The sequence below is a fragment of the Elephas maximus genome, chromosome 14 (assembly GCF_024166365.1).
Source record: "Elephas maximus indicus isolate mEleMax1 chromosome 14, mEleMax1 primary haplotype, whole genome shotgun sequence".
Lineage (NCBI taxonomy): Eukaryota > Metazoa > Chordata > Mammalia > Proboscidea > Elephantidae > Elephas > Elephas maximus.
This window is the reverse complement of record NC_064832.1, coordinates 98,475,713-98,503,277: the sequence shown is the minus strand read 5'-3', so window position 1 is coordinate 98,503,277 and position 27,565 is coordinate 98,475,713. Positions and strand designations below refer to the sequence as shown.

General features: G+C 42.7%; 1 protein-coding gene across 7 annotated transcripts in view; it reads right to left on the bottom strand.

Moving 5' to 3' along the window:
* NBEA (neurobeachin) overlaps positions 1 to 27,565 on the bottom strand; it is an 892,011-nt gene that overhangs the window by 107,695 nt on the left and 756,751 nt on the right. For all 7 annotated transcript variants that reach the window (XM_049853455.1, XM_049853457.1, XM_049853456.1 and 4 more), the window contains one exon: positions 14,002 to 14,114. In XM_049853455.1, the coding sequence (XP_049709412.1) occupies positions 14,002 to 14,114 (113 nt within the window). The remainder of the gene's footprint in view (positions 1 to 14,001; positions 14,115 to 27,565) is intronic.

Genomic DNA, 27,565 nt, shown 5'->3' with positions numbered 1-27,565 from the left:
CAGACGTGGTGCGCGGCCGTGAAATGAGATTTCGTGAGGGAGGCTCTCTCCTCCTCTCTACAGGCACTATCCTCCTGCTGGCCCCTGGTCCTTCTTTTTTAAAATTACTTTTCTTGTCTTGCTTCTTCTCTTCCTTCCTCCCTCTCTCCTCCATTCTTCTCTTTTTGTTTTCTTTTATCGTGCTTTAGACGAAAGTTTACAGAGCAAACTAGTTTCTCGTTAAACAACAACAACAAAAAAAACAATTAGTACACATATTATTTTGTGACGTTGGTTGCCAGCCCCAGGACATGTCAACACTCTTCCCTTCTCAACCCTGGGTTCCTTTTTACCAGCTTTCCTGTCCCTTCCTGCCTTCTAGTCCTGGCCCCTGGGCTGTTGTGCCCCTTTAGTCTTGTTTTGTTTTATGCGCCTGTCTGAACTTTGGCTGAAGGGTGAACCTCTGGAGTGACTTCAGTATTGAGTTAAAAGGGTGTCCAGGGGCCATATTCTCAGGGTTTCTCTAGTCTCTGTCAGGCCAGTAAGTCTGGTCTTTTTTTGTGAGTTAGAATTTTGTTCTACATTTTTCTCCAGCTCTGTCCAGGACCCTCTATTGTGATCCCTGTCAGAGCAGTTGATGGTGGTAGCCAGGCACCATCTAGTTATAATGGACTCAGTGTGGGGGAGGCTGTGGTAGTTCTGGTCCATTAGTCCTCTGGACTAATCTTCCCCTTGTGTCTTTCATTTTCTTCACTCTCCCTTGCTCCAGCTGAGGTGGGACAAGTGGAGTATCTTAGAAGGCAACTCACAAGCTTTTAAGACCCCAGACACTACTCACCAAACTAGAATGTAGAACATTTTCTTTATAAACTATGTTATGCCATTTGAGCTAGATGTTCCCTGAGACCATGGTCCTGCTCTTTCTTTAACAGTTTACGTTTTTCAAAGTAAGCCAGGCTCCAGGGTTCCCCCGCCCACCTCTCTCTCTGTGAAAAGGAAGAAAATTGGCTAAAATAGAAAGAACAAGGAAATAAAGCAGAGCCTAGGGACTGGCTTCGGAGTTCTGTATAAATTGTTGAAGCTTTCTGTCATGCTATTTTACGTTTCCAAAAAGCAATGCTGGAGATAAAAATAAACAGGAAAGCACCTCACTATTTCTCGTTATCACAGTGTCTACGTATCAATTTTTTTCTTTGTCTGCACTTTTCTTGGCTCTTCCTTCCTTTCAATCAGAAGAAAGTTGTTGTTGTTGTTAGGTGCCATCAAGTCAGTTCCAGCTCATAGTGAACCTATGCACAACAGAATGAAACACTGCCTGGTCCTACACTATCCTCACAATTGTTGCTATGCTTGAGCCCATTGTTGCAGCCACTGTGTCAATCCATTTACTTGAGGGTCTTCCTCTCTTTTGCTGACCTTCTGTTTTACCAAGCATGATGTCCTTCTCCAGGGACGGTCCCTCCTGACAACATGTCCAAAGTATGTGAGACAGTCTCATCATCCTCGTTTCTAAGGAGCATTCTGGCTGTGCTCCTTCCAAGACAGATTTGTTCGTTCTTTTGGCAGTCCGTGGTATATTCAATATTCTTCACCAGCACCACAATTCAATGGCATCAATTCTTTGGTCTTCCTTATTCATCATCCAGCTTTCAAATGCATATGAGGAGATTGAAAACACCATGGCTTAGATCAGGCACACCTGAGTTCTCAAGGTGACATCTTTGCTTTTCAACATTTTAAAAAAGTCTTTTGCAGCAGGTTTTCCCAATGCAATGCATCTTTTGATTTCTTGACTGCTGCTTCCATGGGTGTTGATTGTGGATCCAAGTAAAATGAAAACCTTGACAACTTCAATCTTTTCTCTGAGAAAAGAGAGCATACTATGTACCACTGGGTAGACTAGAAACAACAGTGAATTCTTGAGGGTGTGGACCAGTTCCTAATGCCTTTGTATCTCTAGTGTCTGGTGCATAGTAGGTGTAGTAAATGCTTCTGTAACGAAAGAATGAGTGCATCAATAAAACAATTTATATAAATCAGATTTTGCAATTGGTGCCTTTTTGCATTTTTTCCCTTATCACTCCATATGTTTAGTAGCAGTATTCAAATCCTGCCTGTCTTAGTCACCTAGTGCTGCTATAATAGAAATACCACAAGTGGATGAGTTTAACAAAGAGAAATTTATTTTCTTACAGCCTAGTAGGTTACAAGTCCAAATTCAGGGCGTCGGCTCCAGGGGAAGGCTTTGTCTGGTGGCTCTGGAAGAAGTTCCATGTTGTCAGTCTTTCCCTGGTCTAGTAGCTTCCCTGCCACAGGAACCCCAGGTCCAAGGATGAGCTCTGCTCCCAGCACTGCTTTCTTGGTGGTATGAGGTCCCCCACTCTCTGCTTGCCTCCCTTTCTTTTTATCTCTTATAAGATAAAAAGTGGTGCAGACCACACCCCAGGGAATCTCCCTTTACACTGGATCAGGGATGTGGCCTTAGTAAGGGCATTACATCCCACCCTAATCTTCTTTAACCAAAGGCAGAGATTATGATCTATAACACATAGAAGAATCACAAAATGGAGGGCAGCCACACAATACCGGGAATCATGGTTTAACCAAGTTGACACATGTTTTCGGGGGGAAACAATTCAACCTATAACACTGCCTTAAAACAGTACTTCTCCTTCTGCAGAGCCATGTAAGCCACCACAACAAGAACAATTTTCAATATGCTGCAAGTTACATGTTAAGGCAGCATACAACATATATTTAGACACGTGTCAAATTTGGCAGCAGGCTTTTTTTCAGAAGGTATACAACCAGAATTACACACTCACACTTTTATCTTTTAGTAAGTTTTATATCATCAGAATCAGTTACTGACACACTTGGTAGTCGTGCCCATGCTTCATGTTTTGCTGTTAAAAATTAAGCATTTGGCAGATTACACTAAAGTAGGGAAAACTAATTTCATCTCAGATATCGTTACCGTAAGGTGAAAAGGCGGTATAGCAAGGGCAGGAACCTGCACGGGACTGCTGAGCGGAGTCCTCCCCGCCTTGACGGTGGAAGTAAGCTCTTCTGCCTGCGTGGTCTGCAGCCAGTACTAGGGCGGACAGTGAACAGTGTTCACACTTCAGGGCCTCCATTTGCACAATGACATCTCGACGCCTCCAGGAATCATCACTTCCTTTTTATAAGCAGTGTAATAATTTAGGAGAATGGTTATGCTTATCACCGTCTGTCAGTCAAACAACTCTTGTGTTAACAAAACACATTTTTTCCACTCAGTGACTGGGTGTGCGTGATGTCTTCTGCTCATGTCAATATTAGTAACGCTTGGCTTTGTGATGAAACTACTGCATTTATCAGAGGGCCTGGCTGGGAAGTCAGAAAAGTCCATTTACACTTTAATGAGCGGAGGCTGGGCTTCGCCTCACAGTCACGGAGTACACTTTATCTTAACGGGAGTGCTAGCATGTACCATGGTTTCAGGCACATCTCACTACGAGGTCGCATCTCCATAAGGAAAATCTACATCAACTGGGAAAAAAAGAGACCTCTACACACAAGCATTGAAAAGATATGACAGCGATGGGTTGTCTCCTGCTGCTGATTATGTCAAAGCATAAACACAGCTCTGACGTCAGCACGGTAACAAACAAACCCTGAGCCTGCGACGTCTGACGACACGAGAGCTGTCCTCTCTCCCGTGCTCTTCAAATGTTCAACTAAGTGGGCTAACGGAAAGAGTAGGGGTATCATAAATACAATGCAATATTTCATTCTGAATAAGCGTGCTCCTCAAGTTTCAACAAACATGTAATTTAACTTCAGTATTCTGATGTTTAAGGTTTTGACAATTTGATAATTAAAAAGAGAAAAAATAGAATTTATTGCATGAAAATATAATTTTATATTTTATCAAAAGGTATCACTTTTAATATTATTAGAATAAAAAATAATTGAATTACATCAAGTAATCGTTCACTAGATTTTTTTCCAATCATACCAAAGACAGTGAATCCTCAATTTACCATTACAGAAATTTGCTTTGTAGCTACCAGTAAGCGAGTGTAGCCTGTGTGTCAGGTAACACGTGAGGTGCTTTACCTACATTACTGTATTTAATTCTCTCAACAACCCTGTCATGTAAGTATTACTGGGCTCATTTTAAGGAAGAGGAAACAGAAGTTCTTACGACTTGGGAAATTCACCTAAGGTTGTACAGTATGTGGCTGTTTGAGCAAAGCCTGTCTATGTTCTATTTATTACCTCAATTTTAATCCTGATCCAAAAAAAGAAAAACAGAAGAGGTTTTGGTAATTCCAGGATTAGCCTTTCCCAGCAACCGGTAAATGCTACCTAATGAGGACTGCTGCAGGGCAACTGCACGGTGGGCTGGCAGGAGCAGGAAAGCTGCCAGGGCTCCACTGCCACCCCCCAGCTCACACCCCCACCCCCAGCTCACATCCCCACCCCCAGCTCACATCCCCACCCCCAGCTCACACCCCCACCCCCAGCTCACATCCCCACCCCTAGCTCACATCCCCACCCTCCCCAGCTCACATCCCCACCCCCCAGCTCACATCCCCACCCCCCAGCTCACACCCCCACTCCCCCAGCTCACATCCCCACCCCCCAGCTCACATCCCCACCCCCCAGCTCACACCCCCACTCCCCCAGCTCACATCCCCACCCCCCCAGCTCACACCCCCACCCCCCCAGCTCACATTCCCACCCCTAGCTCACATCCCTACCCCCCAGCTCACATCCTCACCCCCCAGCTCACATCGCCATCCCCAGCTCACATCTCCCCCAGCTCACATCCCCATCCCTAGCTCACATCCCCATCCCTAGTTCACATCCCCATCCCTAGCTCACATCGCCATTCCGCTACCATCAGAACCTCATCAGGGAGAGTAGGTCTGGCACAGAAACATCACTTTCATTTACTTTGTTTCTGATTCTTCATTCTGATCTACACAATCCCATAAATACAGAAAGTTAACTTTTTTTCAGCATGCCTTTGTTGTTATTGTTAGGTGCCCTCGAGTTGGCTGTGACTCATAGCGACCCCATGTACAACAGAACTAAACACTGTCCTGTCCTGTGCCACACCCACAATCATCTTTGTGCTTGAGCCCGTTGTTGTAGCCACTGTGTCAATCCATCTCCTTGATGGTCTTCTTTTTTTCATTAACCCTGTACTTTACCAAGCATGGGGAACCCTGGTGGCATAGTGGTTAAGTGCTATGGCAGCTAACCAAAAGGTTGGCAGTTTGAATCCACCAGGTGTTCCTTGGAAATTCTATAGGGCAGTTCTACTCTGTCCTATAGGGCAGTTCTACTCTGTCCTATAGGGTCGCTATGAGTCGGAATCAACTCGACGGCAGGGGGTTTGGTTTTTGGTTTACCAAGCATGATGTCCTTCTCCAGGGACCAATCTCTCCAGGCAACATGTCCAAAGTATGTCAGGTGTAGTCTCGCCATCCTTGCCTCTAAGGAGCATTCTGGTCGCACTTCTTCAAGACAGATTTGTTCATTCTTTTGGCAGTCCATGGTATATTCAATATTCTTCGCCAACACCACTATTCAAAGGCGTCAACTCTTCTTCAGTCTTCCTTATTCACTGTCCAGCTTTCACATGCATATGACGCAACTGAAAATACCATGGCTTAGGTCAGGTGCACCTTAGTCTTCAAGGTGACATCTTTGCTTTTCAACACTTTAAAGAGGTCTTTTGCTGCATATTTGCCCAACGCAATGCATGTTTTGATTTCTTGACTGCTGCTTCCATGAGCGTTGATTGTGGACCCAAGTAAAATGAAATCCTTGACAACTTCAATCTTTTCGCCATTTATCATGATGTTGATCACTGGTCCAGTTGTGAGGATTTTTGTTTTCTTTATGTTGAGGTGTAATCCATAATATGGGCTGTGGTCTTTGGTCCTCATCAGTAAGTGCTTCAAGTCCTCTTCCCTTTCAGCAAGGAAGGTTGTGTCATCTGCATATCGCAGGTTGTTAACAGGTCTTCCACCAAACCTGATGCTCTGTTCTTCTTCATACAGTCCAGCTTCTTGGATTATTTGCTCAGTATATAGACTGAATAGGTTCGGTGAAAGGATACAACCCTGACGCACACCTTTCCTGATATTAAACCACGCAGTATCCCCTTGTTCTGTTCGAACAACTGCCTCTTGAACTACGTACAGGTTCCTCATGAGCACAATTAAGTGTTTTGGAATTCCCATTCTTGCAATGTTGTCCATAATTTGTTATGATCCACACAGTCAAATGCCTCTGCATAGTCAATAAAACACAGGTAAACATCCTTCTGGTGTTCTCTGCTTTCAGCCAGGATCCCTCTGACATCAGCAATGATATCCCTGGTGCTACATCCTCTTCTCAATCCAGCCTGAATTTCAGGCAGTTCCCTGTCAACATACAGCTGCAGCTGCTTTTGAATGATCTTCAGCAAAATTTTGCTTGCGTGTGATATTAATGATATTGTTTGATAATTTCTGCATTCTGTTGGGTCACCTTTCTTTGGAATGGGCACAAATATGGATCTCTCCCAGTTGGTTGGCAAGGTAGCTAGCTTCCAAATTTCTTGCCATGATGTGTGAGCACTTCCAATGTTGCATCCGTTTGCTGAAGTGTCTCGATTGGTATTTTGTCCATACCATGAGAGCTAAAGTACGACCTTGAGTAAATCCCACCTGAATTTAGAGACCATCTCAAGAACAGATGTGGTGCACTGAACACTAATGACTGAGGACCGGTGAGTTATGAAAATATACCAAGGGTGTCCTAAACTGAGCAGTAGATCCATGTTACATGAAGCTTATACAATCTGGAGATGAGGGGTTCTTTAAGAAAAGGAACACAAAACTATGAATATACAGTAAAACCTGGGTAAGCCGGGACCTGTGTAAGGCAGAAGCCTGTTACAGAAGGTAAACAAATATTTTCCACTAATAGAGAGTGATAGAAAAGTGGTAAGACTGCACCCTGTCAAAGAGGCAAAACTTGTGAGACCTGGAAAAACAATGCAGTCCCATTGCGTTTCGGCTCAGAGTTTTGGCTCTCACAGATTTCATTGTGTAATTACAGTCAGGGTATAGCGGGAAGCCTCTGAAAGATGAGGGGCCTTCAAGTTTAAGCTTCGTTAGCTTTTTGGTAAATCTCTCTCTGTCTCCACTTACTGGACACACACGCACACACACAAAACAATCACTTTACTGCCTATTGCTTTTTCCTTGGGGTCAGTTTTCTCCTCCTAAACAATGGGTATTCTGTAAGGGTCAGCATATCCCTCTGAGTCCTCTCAGCACCGTGCAAAGCTCCTGTTATGTAGCAGCTATGTGTGTTCTGACCGTTGTTGTTGGGATGGTTCTGACTCCTAGCGACCCTGCAGGACAGAGCAGAACTCCCACACGGGGATTCCAAGGCTGCAGTCTTTATGAGAGCAGACTGCCACATCTTTCTTCCACAGCTATGTGTGCACAGCCCATAATTTACTATTTTCTAGATTACAGAAATTATAAAGAAACTCTCAAGTACATTACATTTGACACCTATAATAGACAGTTGTTTGCTCCCACCACCTAAACAAAAAAACCCAAACCCAGTGCTGTTGAGTTGATTCCGACTCATAGCAACCCTGTAGGACAGCGTAGAACTGCCCCATAGAGTTTCCAAGGAGCACCCGGCGGATTCGAACTGCCGACCCTTTGGTTAGCAGCCATAGCACTTAACCACTACGCTACCGGGGTTTCCTCCCACCACCTAGCCCCCTTTATTTGGGAAAAGGAATTCGAATTTCCTCTGGTAAACTCTCACACCCATTCTTAGACAGGTGTGTTGTACGACCCAGGCTCTACCAGCCACTCCAAACACAGAGGATGGCTGGCTCATCCCATCTCCAGGTGGTATATCCCATCCCACTTTACCAGCACCAGTAAGACATGAGGAAACATTTTCTGGGGGTTCTGGGAAAGAAAACTTTCCTGTCTTCAATGGAAGCTAGCTGGTGAGATGTTCTTTTCCTTGGATGTGTGATGTGAGGTCTAGAACTGTTGCAGCCACTTTGCTACTAACATTGGAGTGCTTGAAGCTAACCTATAACCTACTGCCATCGAGTCAGTTTGGACTCATAGTGACCCTGCAGGACAGAGTAGAACTGCCCCATAGGTTTCCAAGGCTGAAATCTTTACGGAAGCGGACTGCCACCTCTTTCTCCTGCAGAGCAGCTGGTGGGCTTGAACCACCAAGCTTTTGGTTAGCAGTTGAGTGCTTTAACCACTGTGCCACCAAGGCTCCTATACTTGAAGCTACTGGGGCACCCAGTGGAGGGTGAATATGAAGCCCACGACGGGGAAGGCAGAACACAGCAATGGGAAGAACCAGGTCCTTGGTGGCATTGCCTCAGCCCCTGGATCAGATCTTGCTGAAATGCAGACCTCTCAATGAATTCCGCAGTTACAAGAACCAGTAACAGCGATTTATTGTTCAAGCCAAATTGAGCTAGATTTTTTTTTGAAACTTTGAATCAAAAGCTTCTTGAGCGATGAGACAGAGAATTTCAGGAAGCCAGTGTAACGCGGAGGTACGAAGAAAGAAAAGAAATAACTCCGTTATTTTTATAATATTTTATGTGAAAGTTTAAACATCAAATTTAGTCCCCATTTGACAATTTGTACACAAATTGCTCAATGGCCTTAGTTACGTTTTTCATAATGAGTCAATATTCTCTCTAATTGCACTCTGGGTGTTCTGTTTAGTGTTCTCTTTAATACAGAGAAGAATCCTGAAAGCTACTTGGGATCCAAACGTTTAGTTTGAACAAATTCCGGAATTATTCACTGATAAGTATTACTTGGCTCAGGACTCCCGTTCTTTGTTTAGAAATAACTACTTTTGCTGTTAGAGGTCTTTTAGAATGTTTCTGGTTAATAATATTCAAACATTCCAATTCTTCCTTGAACTTCTGAAGAGTAACACACAGTCCGTTAAGATTTTCAATTGTGGCCCTGATTTTAAGCACAGGAATTCCACGTGCTGCCTCGTGGTCATCTCTACTGCAATACTGTTGTATTATAGGAGTTTTTCCTTCCAATTACATTATCATACTTCACGTGTCATATTCCCATTAGGCGTATAATATATTTTCATACATTAAAATCTTGTTTATTAATGGTTTTTATACAGGGTGGTCTTGGGTTCCTAGCCCGTTTGTAAGAAGTTCCCATTAAGAAATTCAGTGAGGCATGGGAGCAACGCGAGAGTAATTTATTAAGGCATCAGAAGGCTCTAATTTGCTAACGTTTTCCTATCATGCTAGTCTGACAGCATATTAGGAGCAAACTGCCAAAGCATGGACCGAGTGGAAGGGGAAGAAAACATTATCTATCTTTTAAGAGCTCACGGACCGAGATGTTCGTAACATGGAGTCCTCCAGGGTTGCAAACGTGCAGCTAGTGTCCACACTGCCTAGCTTCATTCAGGCTCGGGCGGTTTGCCTCTTCTATGTGATGCCATATGAAATTAGAAGAGGACACGTGAGCACAAAGAAGAAAACCTCGGCCCAAGGAGATATGGATCAAGCAGATCCACCGAAAAGCCTGAAGAATGCTCCTATCTTCCAGTTCCTTGGGAAACACCGACTTCCTCATTTAATTTATCTCCTATTTTCTACGTGGATAAACTAAAAATCTATCATCACTAGCAAATATTTAGCCATATGCCTTCTATATCCACCTTAATCATAATGTAGGCCAGATTTTTTCCCGCTGGGATTGTGTTTTAAGGACATTTGAGTCCACAAGTCTTAGAGAAGTAGAGCACACATTCTCCCTGGTGAGATGCTCTCTCTTTGTTGGTTGGTATGAGGTGAGGTCCGGTACCGTTGCAGCCATTTTGCTACTAATGAGGGGGTGCTTGCAGCTGCTGCGTGCTGTCCCCCCAATACCTCTGAGCCCCGGCCTCACATGTTTCTGTTATCTGAGTTTTCACCTCTGCTCTGGATGGAACTCACCCCAGGAGGGCTGGGACTAGGCCTGTTTTATCCACTCCTGCACCCTTCTTCCTACAGTACTTGACACCTACGGTGAGAGACTGATAAATACTTGTTGACTGAAAGAATCAATAAGTAAAGGAAGGAAGGAAAAGAAGTTTGGTCACCGGTTGATCTCAAAGAAAAAAACCCACTTCCCTGTTTTAGAAAGAATCTCAGTCATAAAAGTAGCCAGCTCATCATGTTTTTACGTGTCTGGGCAAGTCTAGTTTGCTGTCGTTGGTATCGAGTCTGACTGGCAGCGACCCCACGTGACAGAGCAGAACTGCCCCGTAGGGTTTTCTAGGCTGTAATCTTTACGGGAGCAGATTGCCAGGCCTTTCTCCCACAGAGCAGCTGGGTGGGTTCAAACCACCACCTTTCAGTTAGCAGTTCATTATGTTTTAATACTATGTATCATACTTTTTTCATCATACTACATGAGAATCTACACTCTAAATTTTTGCTGTGTGTGTGTCTTTACACAACATCTACAGTGTCTGATACATAATGGTTATTCAATTAATATCAAATAGAATATATACAGAGAAGATTTTGTTCAAGAACTAGTTTAACGGTTTTCATCCTCAACGAGTTAGTTTGGTTTTGTTTTACACCCAAAGATTACACTTCAATCTTAGCAAATCACGTCATAAATTCATATCATTCAAAAATATGGACGCAGTAGCGTATATTTTATCATCGTTGTTTGATAATAATTAAAAGTATACGGTGTAGTGGTTAGGCACTTGGCTGCTAGCCCAAAAGTCAGCAGTTCAAACCCGCCAGCAGCTCCACGGCAGCGGTGATCTGCTCCCCTGAAGATCACAGCCTAGGAGACCCTGGGGGGCAGTTCTACTCTGTCCCATGGGATCGCTATGAGTCGGAACTGACTCCATAGTAATGGGTTTATACGGCCCATTACCAACAGCTTACTATATATCAGCTTTATGTACATAATATTATTAAATAGTAGGTGCCAGGCACCATGTTAGGTTCCTCACATTTACTGCCTCATCGAATGTTCACATAATACCCAGGAGGCATTACTGTCACTGCTCTCACTACACAGGTAAGGAAGCGGAGGCAGAGAGAACTAGGACTTGAACTCAGGCAGTCTGGCTCCAGAATTCTTAATCCCAACCACTACTTACTGCCTCTCTGATAGGTGTCTACATAATACAGTGCCTTCTTCTTTATTTGGGGGGATTGTCTCATCCAGGTCATCTATAACTAGAGTTGCTCCTGGAGGACAGGCCCCAGGACTTACGCTGCTGCTAACTACCCAAGTCTGAGTCATTACTTGCACGCGGTAAGTGGTTGAAGATTTTTGTTCATCTGAATTCCTTCGGAAAAATCGCTGTATCTGGAGCCATAGTGGAATTCAGTTGCTAGCTTTTTTACCAGCTGTGTGACTCTCAGTAAGATGCCGCCTCTCTGGCCTCTCAGATCCCTTTAGTACCTATAATGCCATAACTAAAACTAGCAACAAGGCAAGCAACTAAGATTTGATAAGGAAGTCACACAAGATAAAAGAACTGATGAGCGAATGGAAGACTGGAATATGAAAATATCAGTACACAGGCTTCACAATCAGGCTAAGAGATATATCAGATATAACAATAACAGCTAATAGTCACGAAGGTTTCCTATGGCCAAGGGCTATGTAACGTCTGTAAACGCATCTGTCATTTGATCTTTACAACCCCCGTGTCATGCAAGAAAGCATTATCATTGTCCTATTACAAAAGGGAAGACCTAAGCTTAGAGAAACTTGCTTCCAGTCACAGACACAGCTAGTAAGTAGTACAACGTGGAACTTGAAGTTCGGTGGGTCTTCTTTCAAAGGCAGGAGAAGTGCTCTGAGTTAAAAACCATCTGTGGCATTCGTGTTAAACCGGCTGCAACACAGTCCCTTCTCTGACACATCACCTCACTTCACCCCTTTCACTAGTTCAATCCCATAGGTTACCCTATGAGGAATATCTCAAAATGTAGGCTCTTCAAGTTCCAAGTAGTAAAGAGAGAATTTTTCTTCAAATTGTCCCACTTCCAATAACCAGACAGATGGACATTCTAAGGAGCCCTGGTGGTGCAGTGATTAACAGCTCGGCTGCTAACCAAAAGATCTGAAGTTTGAATTCACTACCTGCTCCTTGGAAATGCTATACGGCAGTTCTACTCTGTCCTATAGGGTTGCTATGAGTCGGAATCAACTCAACGGCAGTGGGTTTGGATATTTTAAGGTAGCCGTGATATCCATCTCATCTCTGTCTCAGGTTGAAGCATCTCTGTAATGCCCAGTGATCTACTGGTTAGCAGCTGAGTTCTTAACTACTGCGCCACCAGGACTCCTCTGTAATGCACAAAAACCAAACCAAACCTGTTGCTGTCAAGTTGATTTCGACTCATAGTGGTCCTATAGGACAGAATATAACTGCCCCATAGGATTTCCAAGGAGCAGCTGGTGGATCCAAACAGCTGACCTTTTGGTTCGCAGCCAAGCTGTTAACCACTGCTCCACCAGGGCCCCAGTGACTCTTACTTAAAAAGAAACGAGATATGCCAAAAAAGAGAACTTTAAAGATATCTTAAGTTCACTTTATTAAGACATTTTTTAAAAAGAGGTTTAACTATTTCTACAAATGACTTCTGGGACAGAGTACCTTAAACACGCTGCGCGCTTCCTGGATGGCCCAGTGTAGTCACAGTGGGTTTGGGGTCCTCCTTTACCACAAGGCTCTCTCTTTTTGCTTCTGCCTGGAGAATCTGGTTCTCCTTGCATGTTTCCCAACTCCAGGGCTTAGGCTACCCTTCTCCATGAAGCTCCCAACCCCACAAAACCAACAGAAAACACACACACATGCCTTTTAACCTTCTATGAATTCATAAACCAGACAACCAAGTCTGACAGTAAAGAGTGAACGGGCTGAGGCCCCGCTATGGCTGAAGTATGTAACCTTCAGGGCCCAGTTCTGATGTCAATTCAGGCTACAGAAAAGCTTTTTGGGCTTTATTCCTAGTTCTTCATTGCATTTCAAATGGTTCAGTATTCCACACTGAAGTGTCGTCTGGACAAATGAGGTGAACTAACCAACATTTTGCTTTCTGTTAATTATTTCTCATTATATATCTTTTTCTTGCCATTTTCTTGGATAAGATCTCCCCTTTTCTTTCTAAGCAGACCCCTGATGAACTACTGTACCCTGCTTTCTGTTCAGCATTAAGCTCCTCCACCGTGTGTGTGCGTATTTTATGACGTAGATATTATCTGCATCTACCTTATCACCTAAGAAATATGTCACGTTTTGTAGTAATTTCAGGTGTCTTCCCTTTAATGTTTAAAAAAAAAAAAAAATTTTTTTTTTTGTTTTTTTTCCCTTTAATGTTTAGGATATCTGAGCAACCTCTCCCTACACACCTGCTCTTTCTCAAATATGCACTTCACTCTGCCTATAGCCCAGAAAATCCAGTGCCGTCGAGTCGATTCTGACTCATAGCGACCCTATGGGACAGAGTAGAACTGCCCCACAGAGTTTCCAAGGAGAGCCTGGCGGATTTGAACTGCCGACCTCTTGGTTAGCTGTAGCACTTAACCACTAAGCCACCAGGGTCTGCCTATGCTACCATTGATTCAGAGCCCTGGCAGCACAGTGGTGAACAGCTCAGCTGCTAACCAAAAGGTCAGCAGTCGCTCCTTGGAAGCCCTATGGGACAGTTCTACTCCATCCCATAAGGTCGCTATGAGTCGGAATCAACTCGATGGCAATGGGTTTGGTTTTTTTTTTTTTTGGTTTTTAGTACTGATTCATCTCCTTGTAGCTGAGTTCCTGTGGTAAGAATTGATGAGATTTAGACACTGACCACAGAAGGAGAAGACAGCCAGGTTTATGTTCCTGGATTTACACACTCTGGTAGACATGCTTCTAGGATGTGGCCTTATGAAGAAGTGTGACTGCTAGGTGCTTACACATTACCTTTGACAGATCCCTGAAGTTTCCTGGAAGAGTCAGATCCAATTCTTCTGATTCGTAGTTTGTTAATACCCATGGAAATACAGGATATTGGTTCAGATCATTATATGTCCGTCCTAGTGAAGAAAAAGAAATGAAAACTTACAGACATTCATTGCTTATGAAACAGCTCCTGCTCTCCTCATAGATGAGGCAGCCACTGCACGTCAACAGAAAAGTAACTCTTGTTTACCGAACTTTGTTTAATCAAAAACACTTTATAAAAATGTGTTTCAAGTAAATTCTCTCAGTAACAACTAAAAAATGAGTTACTGGAATTACTTCTCAAAATATATGATTGTGGCAGAAACTGCTGGCTGTTTATCAGAATTGGGTTCTCTTTGTCCTGAGCTAGATGACATTTCTCAGCATCTGTCTTAGTTGTGCAGTGCTGCTATAACAAAAATACCACAAGTGGACAGCTTTAACAAACAGAAATTTATTCTCCCACAGTCTAGGAAGCTAGAAGTCTGAATTCAGGGTTCCAGCTCCAAGGGAAGGCCTTTTCTCTCTGTTGGCTCTGGTGGAAGGTCCTTATCATCAATCTTCCCCTGGTCTAGGAGCTTCTCAACACAGGGACCCTGGATCCAAAGGACTCACTCCACTCCTGGAGCTTCTTTCTTGGTGGTATGAGGTCCCCCTACCTCTCTGCTCAATCCTCTCTTTTATATCTCAAATGAGACTGACTCAAGATACAACCTAATCCTGTAGATTGTATCCTGCTTGATTAACATAACTGCCTCTATTCCTGCATCATTAACATCATAGAGGTAGGATTTACAACACACAGGAAAATCACATCAGATGATACAATAATGAGCCACCACACAATACTGGGAATCATGGCCTAGCCAAGTTGACACACATTTTTGGCGAACACAACGCAATTCATAACAGCATCCTTTATAAGGGGCCACGGCCCTGGGACCTAGTTCTCATCCACAGACTATGGACGAGTTGAAATACGCCACTGACGAGCCTGGCCCACGGAAACGTCTCCCACGTGAGCCCCCCTTCTTCACCTCTCCCCGGCTGACTGCCATGAGGGTGATTCCACAACCTGGGAGCACAGCCTCGCCATCCGGGTCTCTGCATGCTCACAGGCTATAGGGTGGTATTCTATCACAATGAATACGTATCTCGAAATCACATCCCAGTGCGCAGCAGAAGGTGACGTTGAGCTTGTATTGAGAACGCAAAGAATTTACAGGCTAACTGCCCGGCTGTGAAGCCAGTAGGAAAAGTGCAGAGCAAGATGTCAGATCCAGTCTCCACATCCTGAAGTGGGTGAATTTGGCTGATTTATCGTATCATGTTGTTTCACTTTAGAGGAGACCTATCAGACCACAGGTTAAGTTTGTCTGTTTATTTTTTAAAATATTATTTTAATGTGTCTTCAGCAAAGGTTTACACAGCAGTTTAGGTTCCTATCCAACAATTTCTATACAAATTGTTCATCGACATTGGTTGCATTCTTCACGATGTGTGAACATTCTCATTATTTCCGTTCTGGTTGTTCCATTCCCGTTAATCTAGTTTCCCTGCCCCCTTACATTCTTATCTTTGTTTTAAAGTAATTGTTGACCGTTTGGTCTCATGTATTTTAAAAGGCAGCACTGTACTCACAGGTGATATTCTTTATTTTGTGAACCAATCTGTTATTTAGCTACAAGGTGACCTCAGGGGCTTGTTTTGGTTCAATGTTTAAAGAGTATATCTCACGGAGTCTATTTTTTAATAGAATGATTTAAGTATTTTAGAAAGGCTGTTGAAGCAGAGTGGAACTGTGGCAAGTTGAGGGGGAAAGCATACCCTCTCCCCTCATAAACTAGAATTGAAACAGTGTATAATCAGATGAAATTGAGAGAACCACTGTTAAAGAAAGACGGTCCAAAGAAAACTTCCATTCTTGTTAAAATGTGTTATGATCTAATGGTGAGTAATGTTCTAAATGTTGATTCAAAATAGCTGTCAGTGGTATTTAATGATATGGATTTCACCTGGTATGTCTTTGTGCACATGCCACATATCTCATAGCACTAACATGCCACATATCTCATAGCACTAACATGCCACATATCTCATAGCACTAACATGCCACACATGTATACCTTCTGTTGTTTGTTATAAGGAAACGACATTAAATGATACCTACTCTTGTTGCAAGGGCCCTGGTGGTGCAGTGGTTAGTTGCTTGGCTACTAATTGAAAGGCTGGTTGTTCGAACCCACCCAGTGACCCCACGGGAGGAAGACCTGGTGATCGGCTCCTCTAAAGATCACAGCCTAGAAAACCCTATGGGACAGTTCTGCTCTGTCACATGGGGTCAGAATGGGTCCAAACGGGCTCCACGGCGCCCAACAGCAGTCTTTGTGGGAGCAGGTCTCCAGGTCTTTCTCCCGTGGAGCTGCCGGTGGGTTTGAACAGCCCACCTTTTGGTTGGCAGCCAAGTGGTTAACCACGAACCACCATGGCTCCTTGTGCCAGCCCAGCACGTCTGAATACTCCCAGCACCTTTTCTACACGTGTATATATCCTGAGTCTAGACTGCCGGGCATAGCCACTTCCAGGATTCTAAAAGGGTCTATGGCAGGTTTCGTGCTCTGTTATTTTCTGGGGAAGCGTTTTTCTTAAAAATCTGCAGATTTTAATGAAAAATAGGTCTTCCAGTATAGCTTTATAGGACAATGTTGATGCTATTAATATAAAATAGCTATATTATGCACATATATAAATTAGACGCTGTAGGCAACTGTTTTTTTAAATTTCTGATGAAGTTTTCTAACACATGTAGTAAGAACGGTGAAGCACACACATAAAATAAGCACCAATTTACATTAACTGGATATTTAAATGTACCAAAAAATACAAACTGCATAAAAATAGGGACCATATTTGAAGACACTAGCCATTTAAAAAGAACCATGGTAGTGGAACGGTTAAGCACTCGGCTGCTAACCGAAAGGCTGGCTGTTTGAACCCACTCAGCGGTTCCACTGAGGAAGACCCGGCCATCTGCTCCCGTAAAGATGACAGCCCAGAAAATGCTATGGGGCAGTTCCACTCTGTCACATGGGGTCTCTCTGAGTCGGAATCAATTTGACAGCACCCAACAACAACGATCATTTAACAGAAATGACTTTCTAGTACAGGAAAAGGCATAATGCCATTTTTAGAAAAAAAAATATGGGCAAGAAAGCACCATTAAAAAAAACACTAAGACAAAATAATAGGATCATGCTATTTGTCACAGCTCAGGGCAATTAATCTGTCCTGAATGGTTAGTAATTCTCTTTTAATGATCTTTGGGTGGTTCTTTGAAAATAAATACTAAGAAAAATTTAGTAATTTTTAAATTACTAAAGCTTTATAGCAATATTTTTAATATGATACGATATATTTTTATAAAGAAATGTACTGACCTGGTAATATTAAAACCCTTCTTTAAAATAAAAATTTCCTCGGAACACAGATAATCAGGATGTATCTTCTGTTTGAATTAGAAGCGCACAATGTACTCAAAATCTTATGGAGCAAAAGGGGTGACCCAGTGGTCCTCCGGGGAGCAAAACGGGTGGCCCAGTGGTCCTCCCGGGAGCAAAACGGGTGGCCCAGTGGTCCTCCGGGGAGCAAAACAGGTGGCCCAGTGGTCCTCCGGGGAGCAAAACGGGTGGCCCAGTGGTCCTCCGGGATTCTGCATTTAAAAGTTTTCATCATGCTTTCGCATTATTACTTTAATTATTTTTCTGAACACTTTCATGATAAAAAAGTTACTGTTTTACTGAATTAACTAAAAAGTGACATAATTCCAAAGTAATAATTACATACTTATTTACCAATTGATGCTTTTTCTTTCTTTCTTTAAGATAGTTAAAATCTAGTAAATAAGCTTGTGCTGTAATTGGTAGGGTTCTTTTCTTTCTCTGTAGCGGTAAGTAGATCTTTTTTTTTCTTTTTTCATCAACTCTGCTTGGAAGGATTAACCTTAGAAGACCAATATTAAGTATCACAAGCCTATGACGCTAATCTACCGGAACAATAAAAGTGAGGCAGGGTAAATGAAATCTCAGAAACACTGGATGTTTCTTCATTTAAAAAAAAAAACTTTTTAATTAAACCATCCAATTTAATGTTTTTATATGGCACTTTAGTTTGGAAGGTAAAGTGATCTAGAGACAGCTGACAAAGAAATTATAACTGCAATTCCTTGGTGAAAATGTTAATGAGAGCAAAATATTGTTTAATTAGATGACTGCAGCATCTGGGTTAACAGTCCTTAAGAGCAACGTTCCCGCGCTCGTCTGCGTCTTCACACCGTGCAGACATTTTGTCATCTCTAGGTCATTAGGAAAGAATTTTTAATGATTTTTCTAGAAGCAAGCAGTTCAAGTTACATCTAATTAGATGACAATAATAAGCCCAACACATGCAGTAGCTAAATATATACATAATTAACCAGTGAGGGCTTGTACATCACGGAGTAAAAAAGTGAAAAATGCTAAACAGGAGAAAAAGGCTGGGGCTGGGGAAGTTGTGCGGAATTTTAGCCGGTCATATGAAAAACAACTCGGGAGCCTGAAAAAAATTCTCAAACCCACAGGGGATCACTTACATGAAGGTATGTTAGCGATCTCTCTGCTTTTTTTTTTTTTTTTAATGTAAGAATGCCAGATTTTGGCATCTTTTTCGTGGTATTATCGCGTAAGGCGCACAGTGAGCGCAGGCTGAATGAATCTTCTGGAGCCCTCAGCACGCAGCAAGTCGGCTCCGTGAACAAGGGGCTGAAATCCTAAGCATCGCTAAAATTCTTCTACTTAATCTTCCAAAACTTAAGGTTTCTTGAAAATTTAAAAACAATTATTTCAAAAATAGTTAAATAAATATGCCACAGCACTAAATTGGGCTCTCACACAGTTTTAAAAATCAAACTTTCAGAGACTATTTATGGAAACAGGAAAAGCAGAGTGCCAATGTGTGTGGACCAGGCTCACTGGCGAAGCACACACAGAAAAAGGACGGAAAAATCACCCAAATGCGCACTGTGATTAACTGCTCTTAGTTACACTCTCCGTATTTCCATTTTTCTATATTGGGTATTTATTATATTTACAAACAGAACAAAATAAAGGCTATGAAAACATCTGTGGGCTTTTAAGTAAGTGTTTCTTAAAAACAGTATGTTTTCTGCATATAGCATCTTTGTAAGACTTACATACATATAGTGAAATGCATCTTTATGTGCAATTCTATACATGTGTGTGTGTGTGCACGTGTACATACACATGTCTCATATGCTGGTTTAAAAAATCCATACAATGCATGGATGTAAGGACGCGGAAGCCATATGCTACTAAACAGTCTTATTTTTAAAAGCATCTGGAAAGGAAAAAAGCAAAATCGGTCACGTATGAGAGACCTCAAGAAATGGCAAGGAGAGAAAGAAATGGGTCACGAAATGTCATACTTTGTATTTCACATTAAAACACTCTCTTGGAAACAAACAAAGATCAATCGGAGAGTGTAAGACAGCACCCAAAATACACTTACAGAAAACGTGAAAAGTATTGTCACGTTGACCTACATTTTTAAAACAGAGAAGTCAGAAAAGATGGTTTCATCTCCTCAAGCAGGTTTTAATCCCGTGACTCTCTTCTTTAATCCAGAAAATATTAAGAATCCTTCATCCAGCAATTCCAGTGAATTCAGAAAATAGATCACAGAACCAAAGAAAAACCACTTGCTCACAAAGCATAAATATTAAATCGCTTCAATCTGACAGGTATTAACTGAGCCACAACTGTTTTTCGCCCCGGTGACCTCGTAACCCCATGGAGGGGATAAGCTACAGACACAAGGTGCTAAGCACACACTGTGGTAAGCGCTGAGGCACGTGGTGCAGACGGAGCCACGGAAGAGGAGAGCGCTACACAAGATGAAGAAAACTACCTTTAGGTGCACTGCCATGGCAGCAGCACTGTCTGGGGGCTTGTTGGAAATGCGGATTCTGGGCAGCACTCCTCCCCGCAAACCTACTGGTGGTGAAGCCCAGCAATCTGTGTTTCAGCAAGCCCGCACGGAGATGCTGCTATGTCAGAGTTAAACCCCTGAGATGGCAGGTGCAGGTCGTGTGGGTGCCTGGTGGTGCTCAGCTAAGACCCTCTCCAGGAACTGCCCAAGGGCCTGCCTCCCCCCCGGGAGTCTGCATCCCATGACTGCAGAGCAGAGGCAGCAAGGCCGTCCCCTGTCTCAAGGCAGGACAACCCAAAGGTCCACCAGCTCCAGGGCTCCCTATGTGATCTCTGGGGCCTTTGCTACAACCACACTGGAGTTCAAGTCCTCCCTCTGCCCAGTTCTGCTTCCTTCCTTCCCCACAGATACTGATCCCAAGGACACTCTTGAGTAAACTTGCTGCAAGCACATCTCTGAGCTGAGAGCACCCTCAGGTATTGCTGTGGTGTTGTGTTGTTAGGTGCCATTTGGTTCTGACTCATAACGACCCCAAGTACAACAGAACCAAACACTGCCCATTCCTGCGCCATCTTCATAATCCTTGTTGCTTGAGCCCACTGGCAGCCACTGTGTCAATCCATCTCCTTGAGGGTCTTCCTCTTCTTCTTTTACCCTCTACTTTACCAAGTATGATATCCTTCTCCAGGGACTGATCCCTCCTGATATCATGTTCAAAGTAAAGTCCTGCCACCCTTGCTTCTAAGGAGCATTCCGGCTGTACTTCTTCCAGGACAGAATTGTTCATTCTTTTGGCAGTCCATGGTATATTCAATTTCTTTGCCACCACCACAATTCAAAGGCATCAATTCTTCAGTCTTCCTTATTCATCATCCAGCTTTCGAATGCATATGAGGTAATTGAAAACATCATGGCTTGGGTCAGGTGAACCTTAGTCTTCAAGGTGACATCTTTGATTTTTTAACCCTTTGAAGAGGTCTTTTGCAGCACACTTGCCCGATGCAATGTGTTCTTTGATTTCTTGGCTGCTGCTTCCATGGGTGCTGATTGTGGTTGGTGTTAGGTGCCCTCGAGTCGGTTCAGACTCACAGCGACCCCACGCACAACAGAACAAAACACTGCCCGGTCCTGCGCCATCCTTACAATCGTTGTTATGCTTGAGCTTATTGTTGCAGCCACTGTGTCAATCCACCTCGTTGAGGGTCTTCCTCTTTTCCACTGACCCTGTACTCTGCCAAGCATGATGTCCTTCTCCAGGGACTGATCCATCCTGACAACATGTCCAAAGTATGTAAGATGCAGTCTTGCCATCCTTGCTTCTAGGGACCATTCTGGCCGCACTTCTTCCAAGACAGATTTGTTCGCTCTTTGGCAGTCCATGGTATATTCAATATTCTTCGCCAACACCACAATTCAAAGGGGTCAACTCTTCTTCAGTCTTCCTTATTCATTGTCCAGCTTTCACATGCATATGATGTGATTGAAAACACCACGGCTTGGGTCAGGCGCACCTTAGTCTTCAGGGTGACATCTTTGCTCTTCAACACTTTGAAGAGGTCCTTTGCAGCAGATTTACCCAATGCAATGCGTCTTTTGATTTCTTGACTGCTGCTTCCGTGGCTGTTAATTGTGGATCCAAGTAAAATGAAATCCTTGACAACTTCAACCTTTTCTCCGTTTATCATGATGTTGCTCACTGGTCCAGTTGTGAGGATTTTTGTTTTCTTTATGTTGAGATGTAATCCATACTGAAGGCTGTGCTCTTTGATCTTCATTAGTAAGTGCTTCAAGTCCTCTTCACTTTCAGCAAGCAAGGTTGTGTCATCTGCATAACGCAGGTCGTTAATGAGTCTTCCTCCAATCCTGATGCCCTGTTCTTCTTCATATAGTCCAGCTTCTCGGATTATTTGTTCAGCATACAGATTTAATAGGTATGGTGAAAGAATACAACCCTGACGCACACCTTTCCTGACTTTAAACCAATCAGTATCCCCTTGTTCTGTCCGAACAACTGCCTCTTGATCTATGTAAAGGTTTCTCACGAGCACAATTAAGTGTTCTGGAATTCCCATTCTTCGCAGTGTTATCCATAGCTTGTTATGATCCACACAGTTGAATGCCTTTGCATAGTCAATAAAACACAGGTCAACATCCTTCTGGTATTCTCTGCTTTCAGCCAGGATCCATCTGACATCAGCAATGATATCCCTGGTTCCAGGTCCTCTTCTGAAACTGGCCTGAATTTCTGGCATTTCCCTGTCAATATACTGCAGCAGCCGTCTTTGAATCATCTCCAGCATGGGATATTAATGACATTGTTCTATAACTTCCACATTCGGTTGGATCACCTTTCTTGGGAATAGGCATAAATATGGATCTCTTCCAATCAGTTGGCCAGGAAGCTGTCTTCCACATTTCTTGGCATAGACGTGTGAGCACCTCCAGCACTGCATCTGTTTGTTGAAACATCTCAATTGATAGTCCATCAATTTCTGAAGCCTTGTTTTTCGCCAGTGCCTTCAGAGCAGCTTGGACTTCTTCCTTCAGTACCATCGGTTCCTGATCATATGCCACCTCTTGAAATGGCTGAATATCGACTAATTCTTTTTGGTACAATGACTCTGTGTATTCCTTCCATTTTCTTTTGATGCTTCCTGCATCATTTAATATTTTCCCCATGGAATCCTTCAGTATTGCAACTCGAGGCTTGAGTTTTTTCTTCAGTTCTTTCAGGTTGAGAAATGCCGAGCGTGTTCTCCCCTTTTGGTTTTCCATCTCCAGCTCTTTGTACATGTCATTATAACACTTTACTTTGTCTTCTGGAGAGGCCCTTTGAAATCTTCTGTTCAGTTCTTTTACTTCATCAATTCTTCCTTTTGCTTTAGCTGCTCCACGCTCAAGAGCAAGTTTCAGAGTCTCCTCTGACATCTTGGTCTTTTCTTTCTTTCCTGTCTCTTCAGTGACCTCTTGCTTTCTTCATGAATGATGTCCTTGATGTCATTCCACAACTCGTCTGGTCTTCGGTCACTAGTATTCAATGCATCAAATCTATTCTTCAGATGGTGTCTAAATTCAGGTGGGATATACTCAAGGTCATATTTTAGCTCTCGTGGACTTGCTCTGATTTTCTTCAGTTTCAGCTTGAACTTGCATATGAGCAATTGATGGTCTGTTCCACGGTTGGCCCCTGGCCTTGTTCTGACTGATGATATTGAGCTTTTCCATCATCTCTTTCCACAGATGTTGTCAGTTTGATTTCTGTGTGTTCCATCTGGCGAGGTCCATGTGTATAAAAATATAGGCACCGTTTATGTTGGTGAAAGAAGGTATCTGCAATGAAGAAGTCATTGGTCTTGCAAAATTCTATCATTCGATCTCCGACATTGTTTCTATCACCAAGGCCATATTTTCCAACTACTGGTCCTTCTTTGTTTCCAACTTTTGCATTCCAATTCCCAGTAATTAACTAGGGCCAAAGATGAAGAAATAGAAGATTTTTATAAGCTGGTGCAGTCTGAAATTGATCGAACATGCTGATTGTGGATCCAAGTAAAATGAAATCCTGACAACTTCAATATTTACTCCATTTATCATGATGTTGCCAATTGGTCTAGTTGTGAGGATTTTTTGTATTCTTTATGTTGAGGTATAATCAATACTGAAGGCTGTGGTCTTTGATCTTCATCAGTAAGTGCTTCAAGTTCTCTTCACTTTCAGCAAGCAATGTTGTACCATCTGCATATTGCAGGTTGTTAATGAGTTGTCATCCAATCCTGACATCCCATTCTTCTTCATATAGTCTAGTTTCTTGGATTACTTGCTCAGCATATAGATTGAATAAGCATGGTGAAAGGATATAACCCAGGCACACACCTTTCCTGACTTTAAACCACGCAGTATCCCCTTGTTCTGTCTGAACGACTGCCTCTTGATCTATGTACAGGTTCCTCATGAGTGTTCTGGAATTTCCATTCTTCAAAATCCATAATTTGTTATGATCCACACAGTTGAATTCCTTTGCATAGTCAATAAAACCACAGATAAACATCTTTCTGGTCTTCTTTGCTTTCAGCCAGGATCCATCTGATATCAGCAATGATGTCCCTGGTTCCATGTCCTCTTCTGAATCTGGCTTGAATTTCTGGAATTTCCTTGTCAATGTACTACTGTAACCACTTTTTAATGATCTTCGGCAACTTTTTACTTGTGTGTGATATTAATGATAGTGTTCAATAATTTCCACATTCGGTTAGATCACCTTTCTTTGGAATAGACATAAATATGAATCTTTTCCAGTCAGTTGGCCAGGTAGTTGTTTTCAAATTTCTTGGCATAGACTAATGAGCACTTCCAGCACAGCATCTGTTTGTTGAAACATCTCATTTGGTATTCGGTCAATTCCTGGGCCTTGTTTTTTGCCTTCAGTGCAGCTTGGACCTCCTTCCTTTAGTACCATTGATTCTTGATCATATGCTACCTCAAGAAATGGTTGAACATTGACCAATTCTTTTTGGTATAGTGACTCTGTGTATTCCCTCCATCTTTTTTTGATGTTTCCTGCATAATTTAATATTTTCTCTATAGAATTATTCAATATTGCAACTCGAGGTCTTAATTTTTTTTTTAGTTCTTTCAGCTTGAGAAATGCCAAGCGTGTTCCTCCTTTTTGGTTTTCTAACTCCAGGCCTTGCGCATGTCATTATAATACCTTACATCGTCTTTTCGAGCTACCCTTTGAAATCTTCTGTTTAGCTCTTTTACTTCATCATTTCTTCCACTTACTTTAGCTACTCGACATCAGGAGCAAGTTTCAGAGTCTCTTCTGACATTCATTTTGGTCTTGTGTTTCTTTTCTGCCTTTTTAATGGCCTCTTGCTTTCTTTATGGATGATGTCCTTGATGTCTCCCCAGAGCTCATCTGGTCTTCAGTCATTAGTGTTCAATGCATCATATCTACTCTTGAGATGGTGTCTAAATTCAGGTGGGATATAATCAAGGTCGTACTTTGGCTCTCATGGACTTGTTTTAATTTTCTTCAGTTTCACCTTGAACTTGCAGAGGAGTAATTAATGGTCTGTTCAGCTGTCGGCCTCTGGTCTTGTTCTAACTGATGATACTGAGGTTTTCCATTGTCTCCTTCCATAGATATAGTTAATTTGATTCTGGTATATTCCATCTGGTGAGGTCCACGTGTATAGTTGCCATTTATGTCATTCAAAAAAGGTATTTGCAACGAAGAAGTCGTTGGCCTTGCAAAATTCTATCACGCAATCTCCAGCATCATTTCTATCACCAAGGCCATATTTTCCATCCCTCTTCTTTGTTTCCAGCTTTCGTGTTCCAATCACCAGTAATTACCAATGTATTGTGATTGCACATTTGATCGATTTCAGACTGCAAAAGTTGGTAAAAATCTTCGATTTCTTCATCTTTGGCCTTAGCAGTTGGTGCGTAAATTTGAATAATAGTCACATTAGCTGGTTTTCCTTGTAGGAGTACTGATGTTAAGAGTAATTAAATAAATGCTATACATGATAAGATATAGGTCAAACATTTCTTGGTTTTGGAATTCTCAGGAAATGAAATGTAAAATGTCAGTAGGAATTCTAATATCCTCTCAAGAATTTATAAGCCCTAAGTTTCAATCAACCGACTTAGAAAAAACAAGTATTCACTTGTTTTAATAACCTAACATTAATATTCCTAAAATTGTGCTATGAAATGATACGATAATTTAGTGGAATCCATGTTGGTGAAGTGATGCTAGTGCAGTTTAAGATCTTCATCACATTCTTAGAGAATTCGGACAAGCACTTCTAAGAGAAGGCGATGAATGGATATACAGTGTTCACCACAAAATCAGGAGAACAGGGAATTCTAATTGTTCTCCTAATAATGTTCAGCCTTGGGTCTAATGAAGCTTCCCTACAAAGCCATTCCCAAACCTTCAGTGCTGGTGCTCACATAAACTGGCACTCCTGCTTGAGGCTTCAGGGCAATGGAAGGAGGAATGAGCAGCAATGCACCCGGGAGGTACCTCGTGGGCATCTGCATCTATAACTGTTCCCAGTTGTCACCCTACTTCTGCAGCTCATCCTGCCCAGATATCAGCTCTGACAAAGTCTTCTTAAGGCTTATTTAAAGCTCCCGTAGTTGAGGAAGCCCTCCATGACTAGACCATCGCAGACTAACCTCTCACTCTCTAAACTTAATTACACTTAGTGGCACTTTATTGCCTACTTTTTACATGATTTAAATGTTTTTATATGCAAATCTTAGTCTCATAATTAGATTTGAAAGGGCTAGAGCAATGGTGCTCAAACTTTACGCCTCAAAGCCTCCCTAAAACACGCATGGCTGGGCCCTACTCCTACAAGTCCCCTAAAACACGCACGGCTGGGCCCTGCTCCTACAAGTTCCCTAAAACACGCATGGCTGGGCCCTGCTCCTACAAGTTCCCTAAAACACGCATGGCTGGGCCCTGCTCCTACAAGTTCCCTAAAACACGCATGGCTGGGCCCTGCTCCTACAAGTTCCCTAAAACACGCATGGCTGGGCCCTGCTCCTACAAGTTCCCTAAAACATGCATGGCTGGGCCCTGCTCCTACAAGTTCCCCAAAACACGCATGGCTGGGCCCTGCTCCTACAAGTTCCGTAACACACGCATGGCTGGGCCCTGCTCCTACAAGTTCCCTAAAACATGCATGGCTGGGCCCTGCTCCTACAAGTTCCCTAAAACACGCATGGCTGGGCCCTACTCCTACAAGTTCCGTAACACACGCATGGCTGGGCCCTGCTCCTACAAGTTCCCTAAAACACGCATGGCTGGGCCCCGCTCCTACAGTTTCTGATTTAGACGGTCTGGGATGAGGCCCAAGAAGCCCTGGGAGCTCAGTGGTTTAGAGCTCGGCTGCTAATGGAAGGGTCGGTGGTTCAAACCCACCAGCTGCTCTGTGGAATAAAGGACTAGCAATCTGCTTCCAGAAAGATTACTCATTGCCGTTGAGTCGGTTCTTTCTCACAGTAGAACTGCTCCATGGCTTATAGCCTAGAAAACCCTATGAAGTAGTTCTACCCTGTCCTACATGGTCACTGTGAGACGGAATCCACTCAATGCCAAAGAATTTCTTTTCTTTTCTTTTTTTTGCCACTACTCTAATCCAAATCTTCAGGGTACACTTTTCATCTTCTTGGAATGCCCTTTGCTTACTTTCTAGTGAATTCACACATATTTCCGTTTCCAATTTAGTGTCACCTATGTGAAGTTTTTCCTGTTCTCCTAGTTATAAGCAATAGCTTCTAGGTCTGGGGCCCCACATGGCTTGGTTCATTCTCCATATACAGGACTTCTCAGTTTTACTGGAATTGATGGTATACATGCCTGGCTTTCTGAACTATACTGTTATCTTTTCAAAGTCAGAAACCATAACCGTTTAAAACGATGGATTATGTGACAATGGGCATATTAACTGTCCATTAATTCCATCCATTTCATGATGGAGAGATAGTGATAATTCCATCTTAGATAGGCAGAACCATTTAAGACGAACTTTAGCTTGAC